At 34.6% G+C, this 15,190-nt stretch overlaps 1 protein-coding gene across 2 annotated transcripts in view; it reads right to left on the reverse strand.

Annotated features, from left to right (window-relative positions):
* Nucleotides 1–13,758, reverse strand: part of LOC143250561 (optineurin-like) — a 54,644-nt gene extending 40,886 nt beyond the window's left edge. Inside the window, exons 1-2 of one of the 2 annotated variants that reach the window (XM_076501299.1) lie at nt 13,410–13,758; nt 8,410–8,711 (exon numbers count right to left, since the gene is read on the reverse strand). In XM_076501299.1, coding sequence (XP_076357414.1) covers nt 8,410–8,677 — 268 coding nt within the window. In that variant the 5' untranslated portion in view covers nt 8,678–8,711; nt 13,410–13,758. Of the gene's footprint in view, nt 1–8,409; nt 8,712–13,024; nt 13,383–13,409 lie in introns of those variants that run through there. The other variant, XM_076501297.1, reaches the window with a different exon arrangement.
* Nucleotides 13,759–15,190: the final 1,432 nt, after the last annotated feature.

The raw sequence follows: 15,190 nt of genomic DNA on the forward strand, positions 1-15,190 counted from the left end.
CAAACTAATTTTTATTACTCTGTATATGGATCATGTGCATCATAATCCTGATAACACAGGATCCAACTCCTAAAAGCCCAACACCTTGATTAATTTGTGATCTGTCTGCAGATCTTATAAATCTAAATTTTGATTGTATAATATAGAGGATAATATGCAATGATCTATATACATACTTTATGCCAGTATGATATACTGGAGCTAATGGATACAAGTCCTAATAACATAACATACAGGCTAATTTGTTATAAGTCAATTCTACACCATCAAATGACTTTTAATAAAAGTCCTACACTGAAAATATATTTCTCATTGGTGTTTACCTCTTTATGTAACAGCTTCTCTTATTTAGTGCTGCTCACTATATATGCAATTTTTTCTTGACACTATCTTTGAATCATTCAATGTTCATGCATCTTCACATGCAAGTAAGCATGTGGCAACCCTTCACCAATAACAGTGTGACACACACTCCTGATGCAAATGCTCCTTCTGTATTTATCAGTCTATCTTTTTTCCTTGAAAATTAGGCACAAAAGAGGGAACTAGAAGTGAAGAGAAAGGGTAGAAAGTTTGAGAGAAGTAATTATCTATCAGAAATATAATTTTCAGTATGGTCTTATCTCTTCTTAGATAACAGCCAGAATTCCATGTTGAAAAGACAAAGGGACCAGAGCAAAAATTATCTACATGAGCATTCTTTAGAAAGTATCTAAAAAATGACTGAAGTGAAACATCTTTTATAAGAGGAATACCAGTGAGAGACTGCACCACATTTCTATCAGGTACATTCTTCCCTCAATGAAGTAGTAAATGTCACATAATTGGGCAAAAAATTAGTTGAAGTGCATTCTTTTACCCTATGACTAGTGGGTACTGAAACTTGCAGCACCTAACATCACTGTGTATTCACAGCAGAAAGGAATATAAATATGGCACTGGTTGTCATAAGATAAATGTATACATGTTGATTGGTCCAGCTCAACAATCAACACAAACACTCAGCAACTGACATCTAGGTGATGGCAAGATATAGGGTTCCTAAGCAAATATACTAATGTTGAGATAACTAAACAGATATGCCCCACAGTGTCAAATGGCTATTTTTTCTCAGAATGCACATAAGAAGTTAACTCCAGTTTAAAACTAGGAGCACAAAATTTTCATCCATTGTATAGAGGATTTTCTAGTGTCTTCACCTTAAACCTACGACATGGAAAGAAAGATGTTCCATTCAGTTTAACTAGGCAGGGTACATGTATACAAATCTTTAACCAACACCAGCCACTCAGAAACTGACATACAATGGCAGAAGGAAGAGAAGTGCCCATGTGGTGGTTCACCAAAATCCCAAACCAACAAGACTTCTATTTCCTTATATAGTTGTTTGTACTACCAAAACTTACGAGTTGTAACCTGCAAAGTGGTATGTTAGGAGTACCCCAGCCAACCAGAGTATCTGCCAGTCAGTCCAGTTCCTTGCAATACCAAACTCTGAAGTCTCAGCTTGATAGAGGAGGTATGTGAGGAATACCTGACCAACTTACACATTGTGTCCATGGTAAGATAAAATCTCCCAACCAACATATACATAAGGAATTATGCTGGCTGGTCTAATTCTAATCCAAAACCTATAATTTGGAAACCAACATTCAGCTTATGGTAGATTGAAGGACCAAAACTGGAGTGGGGGAACTGCACTGTAGTAAATCTTATCCAATTTCCAATTCTGTAAGTAGATTTACATCATTTGCAATGGCAGGAAATCACAGCCTTACTTGCTACTGAATGAGATTAGGCACATTTAGAAATAAATCTTCCAGGGTTCACCACCTTAGGGGCTAGGAACTAGTGAGTGGTAAAGACTTCCATACTCCACTTGAAGAAGGGGAAACACAGTGGGGAGTCAAAGGAACACTGACACTGAAGACTATGAAATGGATGAACACAGTAAACTTATTTTGAATAGCAAACTGTTCCTGATTTATTCAACTGAAGGAACAACAGGTACAGGCAACGTTACTTATAATAGTTAGTGCAGTCAGTACAGGCATAATAATAAAGCAATATATTGTGGAGAGAACTTACTAGCAGCCCAGTGGGACACCACCTTTCAATAGTACACATTACAGATATGGAGAAAGGTATACATATAGATTGGTGGGTCCAGCCTCAGGGTTCCTTCTGATAGGACATTCCAACCAACTGCTCACCTGGTTCGGTTGCTTGCAACACCAGTCTCTATGTTGCAACCTATCACTGGTGGCATGCTGAGCTGAGTAGGATCCATTACCTATAAGGAATGCAACCCTGTAAGGAAACAAGAGAAGACAGACAGACAGAAAAAAAACTTATCAATTCACAGTTGAGCCACTGTGTGTAGAACATCAACAAGTGGAATACAATATCTACATGAGGCAGTAATGTCCACATGATGTAGACAATGGTAGAAGAACATATTTGGTGTAATCCACATGCCTAACTGTAAGTTCTCCTCTAAAGGACAATGCAGCTGCCAAGAAAAAGGTAAAGGTGTTAAATCTGGGGAGATGACACTTGTTGTAGATGCTGGAAGTTGGAGATATGGATGTAATCACCAGCCTGGTAAGTGAACAAATCCAACCTAAGAGGGTAGAAGGTGATAGATCTAAGAGAGAATAGAGTTCAAGTAATGAATAACTAGGAATGAAAACCATAAAAAGGAAGTTGTATGGGCAATATAATGATGAAGGTCATGAATTGATCACAGAAGTCTATATGGATCTGAATAGGAGTATAAATGTGAAATGAAAGAGAAGAAAATGAGTGTAAAAGTTGGCCATACTTCTTGCTAATGTTTTGGGATGAAAAGTATAATCTGGTAAGAGAAGATCATATGTGTGGTGGCAAAGTATACATGAAACATTGATAGTAAATATGTCCTACCTCCAACACCCACAGACTAAATGTAGTAGGAAGTAATTTCAAGGGTAAAATGCTAAATGGAACAGGCAGCTAAGAGATTAAAGAGAGAAAGGGTAAGTGTGTAGAGAAGAATGTTAATATCTCAATGAGGCAATACAGTAAGAATGGTAGAGGAAAACATTTTGTGGTACCTGGTAAAATGGAAGATGCTAGATGCAATAGAAGATCATGATAAGTCATGAACAAATAGCCTGGTTAGGAATTTTGAAATATGAGGTAGAGTCAGTCAGAAAGGACAGAACTCATGATACAAAAAGTATTGGCAAAAAGTCTGCTACCTTGAGTGAGAATGGGCAAATAAAATTGGATAAAGTAGATACTATATGTATGGAGTACTAAATTTACAACTTACAACAGAAGATGATGAAGAAGGGATGACAAAAGAGGATGAAATAAAGGGGGAGATACTTAAAGGAGGGTGAGAAGTGAAAACCAGAGTTGTCCCAGCCAGAAATGCAGTATTAGGAGAACCCAAAATGGAGTAGATGGAATTATAGTTATCCCTCTGGATACTAGTCAATTTGAAGAATATACATATAGATATCAATTGATTCAATCCTGACCGAGACCATCCACAACGAAATTCCTAGGGACGAGGTACCAAAAGCAAAGCAATTTGGAATTATGATGTATGGCAAATGCATTCAAATGGGTAGTATCCCAAAGTGTGCATACATATCAGAAAATTTAAGGGGTCAAGAGACCAGCCCATGGAGAAGATTTGGTCTAGAGGAGAAAGATGATCCATGACCAAATTAAAAAGGTACTTGTAACATAACACACTGTGATGAAGCATACATGAAAAGCCCAAGCCTAAAAACTTAGTTCCAACATTTGGAAACATAGGAAAAAGGAACAGATGCTTCAATAATGTATCAGAAAGCTAGTAAATTGTAGGAATGGATCATGACCACTTTTTTTCCAAACTGAAGGTAGAAGATTATCCATAGTTTGGTAACCAACCAGTAGTTCCAAGACACTAATACGTAAAATCACTTTGACAGGAGAGAAATGATCTGAAACCTCCTGATGTTACAAATTTGCTCCACAATGAAGCATCTCAGAATAGATGCAACTGAGGACAAGGAGGCATTGTCTTTCTGTAGCTACCATGCGAAATCATTCAAGAGGAAGTGTGACAGCTGAATAATGGAGATCCAGGGATACTTGAAAGTTTTCATTGGTCTTGCAGCATCCACTAAAGGGTGCATAAGTGAGCACAAACTAAGGTAATAAATGCTTTCATGGAAGCCCATGTCCCCAAAAATGAAAGAATTTTATATACAGTGAGAGTAGGTGAGATAACAGCTATGGAAACTAAAAGTTCCATCAACTGTAGACAAAAGGAAGAAGGCTAGTCCTGAATTGAAAATTTTTCCCAAGTGAATGAGATGTTGAGTAGTTATGAGTAAAGATTTCTTATTTTGATGATCCAACTAACACAAGTTGCTTTTCTCAGGTGCAACTGTGTGTGCTCATGTGTTACAGGTTCTGGAGCTAGACATCTACATACTAATGGAAGTGCAAGCCTTGAGCTTGGAAAAGTTAAGCAAAAGTCATGACTACTCAAAAATTCATCAAGTGCCCTTGCCAGCCTCAAAGGCAACATGAGAAACTGGTAAACCTAATCTTTGTGAACAAACCAAAGATACCATCTGGGGTGCGAGGCATTGGAGATGTGGAGGAAAACATCCTAAACATCTAGCTTGGTCATCCATAGACCTGGAGTGGATGACCACAGTTGAGTGAAAACAAAAGAAGTCTCCATGGGAAAACAGGGAAGCTCTAGGAAATGGCCCGAGACAAATATATCACTGGACACCAATCTCTGGTTTCTTTGGGAACAACCTGTAGTAAACACCTGAAGAAATTTGACTGACTGGCTCTATAGCCTCCTTGAGTAGAAGAGTAAACTACTTCAGAGAGATATTGGTAAATTTTGGGATCCCAAGGTGGGGGGGGGGGAGGACACAGGAATTGGTGATGTGAGAGGAGAATAAAGAAAGTAGATGAAGAATATTTCAGGCAGCACCTGAAGAATCCAAGGATCAAAAGTGAACTTCCACCATATGTAAAGAAATCCGGAAAGGTGTGCACAAATCTTGCCAGAACTCACCACATAATCATTGGCACAAATGGCAGTATGTTTCTGTGGTGAGAAAAAAGGTATAGACTGGGAAGGTGCGGATCAGGAAATACTATAAGCACAAGCAAATGAAGTCCGAGACAACCTAGTAACCAAGGAAGAATTGTTTTCATGCAGTCTCCACCCATGACTCTAGAAACTCTGGGACCTCACCAAAAACAGATCCATGTAAAAATGTTGCCACTGAAATGTTACACAGATAAGCTGAGAGTAGGCACACATGAAACAAATGTGCAACCCTATTCAGAAGATCTATATGTGAAGACAGTGTGCCGAGAGAGACAAATTTGCCAACACAGAGAATATGAAGGTACGAATGTCCACCAAAAACCCAACAGGAGATTGATGGAGAGTTTTGATATGAAGTTGAACAATAGACAGGTACCAAGGGAGAGAATTTAGGGTGAGCTCGAGTCTGGGAAGACCAAACTTAAGACTCACAATCAGCACCCTGTACTCGCATTAACCTTGTAGCTACTGCTGCAGTCAAATACATTTCTGTGCATGCCATAAAGTGTTACTGCATTACATTCAAAACTTAATTAATGCATTTTGTTATCAGTTTAGTTCAATGAACTTAACATTATCAAATATGTTATAATTCAAAGTTTTATATTATCCAAGTCGTTATTCCTTTACTTTAAAAGAAACATCCAAAACAGTCAACTAAACTTTAGTTTGTCATGTGACACATGTGCAAGTGAAATATCTTAGATTTGGTTGATTATGTTTGTGTTCAAGTTTGTCTCAGCATCTCTATATCAGTCTAGATGAGCTTCTACAAGTATTAAGTCAAAGTCTAAAGATTAGTTTCATTTTACACTTTTTACAGAGACTAAGCCACCATAATAACTTGCTCTTTTCTGGTAGATGTCTGTACCCACATCCCAAAGTAATACATTGCTAAGCAAGTCTTTTCTAGACTTGAATAGCATGCTTATATCCAAAATAAGATTTCTTGCTTTATCTTAATTTATTTTGGTTAAGAGGACATGAAAATAAAAAAATTATTTAAAAAATGATAAGCTTAGTGCTGCTTGTCCATTGTCAATATTGGTGTCTCTAGCAGTTGACTCCCCCCCATACACGTTACATTGATAGACAGTTAAATTCCACTTAGGTTTTACTTTTGCAGTTAAGTTAATTATATTTTAGTTGTTTAAAATTCATATGTGAAAGGTTTAACTTAAAAATTTTCATAAAATATACCAAGAATTACCTTGGTCTACAAAGCTTAAATTACACTTGCATAAAAAAAAAAGATTTTGTCAGAGGTTAGAGTATCTCTGCCCTTCATACTATTCTGTTTGGTGGTGGTATCTATTGATATATGTAAACACAAATAATTAATGGTAAAGAGCAGGAAAGGAAAATAAGAGATTAAAATTAAACAATATAGCAAAAGGTAAAGATGTGAAATTACACACATGCCAGAAAGATAGTTTAAGACTATCCTGTGAAGGTAAGTACATATTTCCATTTCTTAATTTTAAACATTTCATTGCACTACACATGATAACAAAAAGAGTCAATTATAAAGTAGAGAAAATGGAAAATAAAAACATTTATCATAAAAACTTTGATATTTATTTGTATAATATGTAGGACCTCTAAAATGAAATAGGAAAAATTAAGATTATAAACAGTATTCTTGTACTCAAAATGAATATTACTTTGCAGGTAAACTATTCAGAGTCTAAGTGCATTAAATAAGTTGTTTATTAGAAACAGTAGAAAATATCAAAATTAAATATTTCATTTTTCTTAAACTAAATACTTTTGGAAAGGTTCATGACAAATTTCAAACAATTTTGCTCACTAGTTTTATTTTTGAAACAAAATATAATGACAAACATTAGGTTACATCGATTGTAGGACATAGAAGTCAGAGTTAAATACTGCAGGTGTTGGGAGTATAGAATAGGGAAATCTGTTTGATGATAAGCCAAAGTTCAAAGATCTGAAGTTAAGGAGGACATAGCATGACAGAATCAGCATGTAACTAAACCTGGAAGTGGTCAGCATGGACCTTGATCTCCACAGGAGATGGGAAAATGAGGTGTTCTGATGCAGGGATGATGTGTTAAAGGGAAGGCATAGGGTATTTTGAAGTAAAGAATAGAAACAAAAGGCAACAAACCAGTGAAATCATGTCCCAAGAGGCTGAAAAACACCTGGCTGTTTCTACAAGTAATGTACAGGATAGCATAATATAAGGAGGAGGAGAAAGAAGGCCCTCTAAATCCTCATCATCAATACCAGATTTTTCCAGAAAGGGAAAACCTTATTCAGGTTCTAATGCAATTTTCAAATTCCTGTAAAACTAAGGTCAAAACATCCCCAGCTAAAAGTGTAGAAACTGAAGTCTAAAAAATAACATTTGAAGTAGTCGTAGTAGTAATGACCAAAAATTTCAAATTCATGGTTCAACCAAGATCTATTCACCAAATGAAATTGTGATAAAAAAAACAACAGAGTTAAGTTTACTTCAACTGAAGTGATAATTGAAATGCTGAATTATTTCAAGTTACTACTTTTAGAAACAACAAAAATGTAGAAATGTGAAGGGAAAAAAAAAGAACAAAATTCAGTTACGTCTGAACATGATAGTACTTAAAAATGCAAAGGTTAGGGTGAACAGTACACAGGGTGTAATCTGCATCAAGTTTGTACTGTGGACTTACTAACAATGAGTTGTTACAAGCTTATTTTTATGTGAAGATGCAGTAGAACCACAATGGATGTGGGGTAGGTGGGAGTATCAAAGCTAGTAGTTTGCAAAAAAAATTTGTGCATATAGAGAACAACAATGAATAATAAGTTATCAGGTAAGAAGAGATCAGATACCCCTAAAAGTTGGGAATTTTTTAAAAATAATTCAGCATTTCAATTATCACTTCAGTTGAAGTAAACTTAACTTTGTTGTTTTTTTATCATAATTTTATTTGGTGAATAGATCTTGGTTTATAAATAGCTAATGTTCCTATTACTATCCATTTCATTACTTCACTCAAACACCCATCATCAGAAAAGTAACCACAATCAATATTTCTAAGATTCTAACAAACCTCTCCTTTCTATTTATAAATAAGGTACAACACCAGGAATCTACAGCTTTCTTTCCTGTAAGATTTTCATACTGTTACATAAAATGTGTAATGGAAACTAAGCTTGGTTCTTACCTAATTGATAAATATTAAAGGAACAAACAATGAATGTATTTTTCATAAATCCCAGATTTATCTTAGCATCGATACATACTGCATAATTTCTTTCTTCTATATTTCTCTAGATCTTACCTTTCAGTTCAATATTTTCTTTTAGCAATTCTTTCAGCTTTTCCTGGATTTCTTGATAGGAGAGATCAGAACTAGCTGATTCCAAGTTTAAATGCAAGTCGCTCATTAGATTCACACACTCCAACTGGATATCACTGCTTGAAGGATATGATAAAACTGAAAATACAGATGATTGATCACTTGCTGTGCATTGTTCATCTTTACATGTAGCCATGAGGGAAGCTGAGGATGGCAAGTTGTTGTCCTGTTGGTTTTTTGAAATCTCCATTGATAAGTTGGTATTCAAGTTTAATATAGCACACCTGTAATAACAGAGTACACTTTAGTATCAGGCACACAGAACTATCCTGACTTACAAAAGTTAACAAAAAAAAGAAAATAAAGTGAGCTTCAATTTAAAAAAGGATCCACAATCTTAACATGTTTACTTTGTTCTCAATGTAAATAAAAACAATGAAGTTTATTATAAAAGAAAAGTTTGAAGGCAAAGCCATATAACTTGAGCAAAAGTTCCTTTACATGACTTGATTGGAAGTATTCAGAACGTTTTAAACATTAAATGTATTTAAAGCAGTAAAACCAATCAATATTTTCTCCAAGGTTTTAAAGGAGGTCAATGATTATGTATACAAACCTCTCCCTTTCATTTTTGATAGGCCAATTAAAGATAAGCAGGTGCCTAAGGATTGGACAAATTCTCTGGAAACTTATTGCCCATTAGTTTTAATTCTGTACTAGGAAAATACTACAGTCCAATTTCAGAAGCTTTAGAAATTCATAGTAGTGCAATATCATAAATTAAAAACATGTATTCACCAAAGGGAATCTTGAATTACTAATCTATTGTACTTTTGTTGTTTTTTAAAGAATATTATATGTTAGTTATACGTTATTCATAACAGAAAGGGTGTAGACTCAAAGTAATTTGATTTCTAAAAATGCTTTAGATAAGGTACCACACATGCATTTTATTAGGAAATATAATTGTATTACTACATATTGAAAACTAGTTAGTTCAATCATGAAGTGGATGAGCAGGAGAAACTGACAACTGGTAATCAGTAGAGTCAAGTCAACCTCAAACCTTGTTTTCACTTTTTGGGACTTCGTGTTTTCTTAGTTGCATAAAAGATATTGGATATTTCTAGTTGTATTGGCAACTGTTAAGTTCAACAAAATAAATTTTTGGTTATCATAATTTGAATCCAAAGTTTAGAATTGATTGGAATCTTTCACTATGTCAAACTTCTATTCTTCAGTCATAATAGTAGTTAATAGAAGTTTTGAATATATTTATCAACATACTGAATAAATGTTAATTCTCTCTCTCTCTCTCTCTTTTTTTTTTTTTTTTTTTTTAAGTACATCTGAGGTAAATAAAATGTTAGGATTGGGATAAGACCCCTGAGGGATGACTAATGAATCTTGGGATTATGAAATGGTTAGATTATTAAATTCCACTTTTTCTTCAATTTTTACTAACAAATATTTAAGCAACACTCCTCATCTTGAGCACTTCATAGATGAAAACTAAGTTGTACAAGAGAACTGCACAAATTCTGAGCTTGCTAAAATACATTTGGGAAGAATAAAGAATGATAAGACTCCTAGGCCAGATAATATTTCTCAGAGGGTCTTAAAGTAGGTCATAAACTGGATGTATGAGCCACTTGCCACAACTTTTTACAAGTCCATGAATAATGAACAAAGACCGACAGATTGGAAACCAACTAATGCCACTCTTATCTTCAAGGGTGGTAATAGACACTGTCCCACAAATTACAGACCTGTTAGTCTCACATTAGTTGTGAGAAAAGTTTTTGCAAGTCCATTAAAAAATATTTTGCAAAGTAAATTTAACAAAGTTTAGAATTTTTATTAGAGAGTCAACATGGTTTCATTAATGGAAAATACTGCCTTACAAATCTTTTGATATGTTTTGAAAATGTGACCTCATACATAGATGAGGGTGAGGGTGTAGGTTTAGTGTATTTGCATTTTCAGAAAGCATTTGACAAAGTGCCACATATAAGATTGGTAATGAAACTTACCTCTATAGGTATGGGGAATATGTTAATTAACTGAATAGAAGAGTGGCCTCATAAAAGAAAACAGGGAGTTACAAATGGTGCTCAGTCAAACAGGATTAATGTTACATGTGATGTACCTCAAGGCTCAGTCCTAGGACTATTGCTTTTTGTAATAGTTGTACTAACATAGTTGAAGGAATGGTCAATAAGTTACTTAATTTTTCAAGGTCTTTGGTGGTGTTCACTGAAAAGAGGATGCTGCTACTTTACAAAAGGATTTAAATCATTTAGTGAATTGGGCAAATAAATGGCAGATGGGTTTAATTATGATAAATGCAAGATATGTCACAAGGGTTATCACAAGTATAATTTTGATGGGGAAAACCTTAACAGCACCATTAAAGAAAATGATCTTAGTGTAGTAATTGGTCAGTCTCTTAAACTATCCAAATGGTGTGCTGTTACTCATGGTTAGGTAAATAGGATTTTCAGTTGTATCTACAGAAACGCTGAATACAAGTCTAAAGAGGTTATATTTTCATTGTATAGGTTACTGGTTAGGCCACACTTGGAACACTGTGTCCAGTCTTGGTCTCCTTACCTTAGGAAAGGCATTGAATTGTTGGAAAGGTTTCAGATGAGGGTCACTAAATTGGTAAATGAAATGGAGGGGTTGTAATATGAGGAAAGTATGAGATCCTTAAAATTTTTTTCTTGAAAAAACAAGATGTGTTAGAAAGGATCTGATTGGAGTGTTTAAGATTGTGAAAGGAAATGATAATGTTTATGCTTAAACATTTTTCACACTTAACAGCAAGAATTATAGATCTAGAGGACACAAATATGGATTTAGGCAAGGTAGAAGCTATCTTCAGCTAAAACAATTTTATTTTTTAATAGGGTGGTTGGCCTATAAAATGGGTTGCATTCAGACATTGTGGAGGCAGTAAATTTGAGCAAGTTCAAAAGAAAGGTTGAAACATATATATGAATGAAAAAGGCTGGCTTTAAATATCTTTTTAAACAGTGGTTGATTATTGTGGAATGAATTGCCTTTTTCTTAGTGAGAATGAACATAGAACATATATCAGTATCTATGCATGTAACCAGTGCTATAAGTGGAGAATAACATGGGTGTATGCACAACTCCACTTGTGTATGATCATTCCATTGCAGTATGTGATTACAGGAGAAACACTATCACCATTTTAGTGTGGGTGCACCACCACTTTGAGAACTGTATGATCAAAACTCCTGCACCACCTATTAAATGGCACCACAAACAAATCTATAAAAAATTTCACACTTTGGATATTCAAAATTCAGGAAATTTGAAAAATAAATGGCATATACAAACCATTTATTAATAATGTAATGGAATTTTAAAACAAATGTATTCTCCTCATAAAGAACACAACTTTCATTAGAACTGAATGCAAAGGTTTAATGTAATTTTTAACAGTAGTACTGAGAAACTGGAGTTCTTAAAAATACTATTACTTTGTCAATAAATGATACCAGTACATTACAGTTTCATTCAAGTTTAGTAATTACTAACACAAACAGCCACCAATATGCCAGCATTTCTGATAGTTGGCAGTAACGGAAGTTAACACTAAACAGGGGTTTATGAGGAGAATCCACAATTTCTTGAAAAATAAAGGATGGGACTAAATCTCTACTTTTCTCTCTTGATTATATAAATCAAAATTTTCATTCAATACATCTAAAATTAATGTCGCACAATTACTGCACCAATATTTTTTATTAATAACAACCTTGATTTTAATATTAATTTCTCATTATCTGATCTGTCTAATAATGTAACCTGTAACAACTGACTATTAAAAAAAAAACAAAAAACTTTCTACTCTTTAAACTCTCCAATGTAACCTTTGGAAAGATTCAACCTATTCACTACTCCTATTTATTTATGCAATTGATTCCAAAAAAACAAACTAGTTTATTCATTATACAGTCATCTTGCCTCTTTTTAAAAATCTATAACTATTTCATAACTTATAACCTGGAATTTCAGATTATTTCCAATTATCACTGTTTGTTTATTTTTTTAATTTTGCACAAAGTTACACCAGGAATATCTGTGCTAGCCACCCCTAATTTAGCAGCGTAAGACTAAAGGGAAAGTAGCTTGTCATCATCATCCACTATCAACCCTTGGGCTACTGTATTACCAATGAACAGTGGGATTGACTGTGACATTATAACATCCCCTTGGCTTAAAGAGTGAGCATGTCTTGTGTAATGGAGGATTCAAACACTTTAACCACCTGGCCATACCAGGTGGTATCAATATTCTCCATATCTAACCAAGTTTCAATAATTCTTAGTAATGGATGGTCTTCTACCACACTGTGGTGTTGGAATTACTATGTGCAGTTGCTATTTGATTAGATAATTTGTAATGCAACATGAACAGAAAGAATGTTAGTATATATTATCAAAAATGATTATTTATACAATATTACTTGAATTTCTGATGCAAAAATAATTAATTTCATTCATTCTAAAATGTGCATTTTATTGAATAAATGATATACTGCAACACAGATTTTTTTACATACATTATTTGTTTGAAAGTACTGCATAAATAATCCAGAAGCCACATCAACTGATTTTCTAACTTCTGTTTTCAACTACAGATATATCCAAATGGTCAAAGATCATCAAATCCAGAATACACTATTTCTCAAACTAAATATAATTAATACTTGAAAAGCACAATCCAATTAAAATGTTTATAAATATTTTTCACTGTTATTGTTAGTATATTTAAGTTAAAATGACCCTTGAGCGATACATTTTTACAACAGCTTAATCACGACATACTCTCATCTTCACATGCACTGAGAAAAATGAAAGATCTTCAGTCATTATCGTTTAACCACAACGCAACATTTCTTCGATTAATAAATGTAGCCTAACTGACAGCTTATAAACTCCACTTACCAATAAAGTAGACCAGAACAAAACTTCAGAACACTGCTACACGTCGTAGTTTTACGTTTAAATAACTAAAACCTGTAGTATTGTCTTACGTAGAACATTCTCATAGAATGTAGTATAATATTATAGCAGATTCAAGAAAACAACGCTGGAAAGTAAATCATTAACTGTCATCAAAAATATATATTCGAATTATGCTAAACTTTTTAATTTATTTTCCTTCTATACCCCAAATTGTAGTTCACACATACAAACACGAATTTTCCACTGACTCATTATTGCATAATAAATATGCATCATTTTCCCTGTTTTTCCTATTTCTCCCTCTAACGGATACTAATGAAAGTAGATTGATAAAATAAGGTGGTGTATTTTCTCTGTTCTTAGCGCAAAGCTTCGTAATGGACTGACTGTGACCTTCCCGCCACAGGTAATCAAGCTCTAAATATCACTATTGAAGTCCGTAATATTACTGTTGACCTACTGGGAGCTATGAGGTTTATATTTTACTTTTTTAATGCATTTATATATTTATTTTACAACTGTGATGTAATCTATTAATTTAGTTTCACAAAGAAACAAATTTATGACGTTATTAGAATCCGAATAAACATATTTGCATACATTTATTATTATTAGAAGGTTTATTCACGTAATATGATGAATATTTTAAAATAATATATATTGATATACATGAGATTTTTTAGCGTATTGGGAAACACGTTTTAATGTTACATTTTTATTCAGTATTTCTCTTCTTTTATATTTGGAAAACATGCTTTCCTTTTCAGTTATGCGGATGTTATAATATTACAGTCAGTTCTATTATTTATTGGTAAAATAGCAACCAAAGAGTTGGCGGTTTGACTAGCTGTCCTTTCTGTGACCTGTTGCCCCCCGCTAGTACAGCGGTATGTCTTCGGATTTACAACGCAAAATCAGGGGTTCGATTCCCCTCGGTGGGCTCAGCAGATAGCCCGAAGTGGCTTTGCTGTAAGAAAACACACACACACACGCCCTGTTTGTTATCTTAGTCAACTCACACCTTGTTTAAAAGGCCCGGCATGACCAAACGCGTTAAGGCATGCGACTCGTAACCTGAGGGTCGCGGGTTCGCATCCGCGTCGCGCAAAATATGCTCGCCCTCCCAGCCGTAGGGGCGTTATAATGTGACGGTCAATCCCACTATTCGTTGGTAAAAGAGTAGCCCAAGAGTTAGCGGTGGGTGGTGATGACTAGCTGCCTTCCCTCTAGTCTTACACTGCTAAATTACGAACGGCTAGCACAGATAGCCCTCGAGTAGCTTTGTGCGAAATTCCAAAACAAACAAACAAACAAACAATTCTTTGACCTGTCACTACTAAAGTTTGGACGGTTAGTGCAGATAGTTATCGTGTAGCTTTGATATTCAAAACAAACTTTTTAGATTTAATGCAGTGGCAAATAAGATTCTGAAAATGGGGGATCGATGGTGTGGCAGATAGTTGAGTTAGCGCCCCAGTGACTCAGCGGTATGCTTGCGGATTTAAAATGCTATAAACAAGGTTTCGATACCTGTGATAGGCAAAGTACAGATAGCTCATTATAGGGCTTTGTGCTTAACTTAAACAAACAATTAAGATAGACAGCAAGGATTTATTTTAATTTGTTTGTTTTGTTTGTTTGTTTGGAAATTTCGCACAAAGCTACTCGAGGGCTATCTGTGCTAGCCGTCCCTAATTTAGCAGTGTAAGACTAGAGGGAAGGCAGCTAGTCATCACCACCCACCGCCAACTCTTGGGCTA

Source organism: Tachypleus tridentatus, chromosome 5, assembly GCF_004210375.1.
Source record: "Tachypleus tridentatus isolate NWPU-2018 chromosome 5, ASM421037v1, whole genome shotgun sequence".
Lineage (NCBI taxonomy): Eukaryota > Metazoa > Arthropoda > Merostomata > Xiphosura > Limulidae > Tachypleus > Tachypleus tridentatus.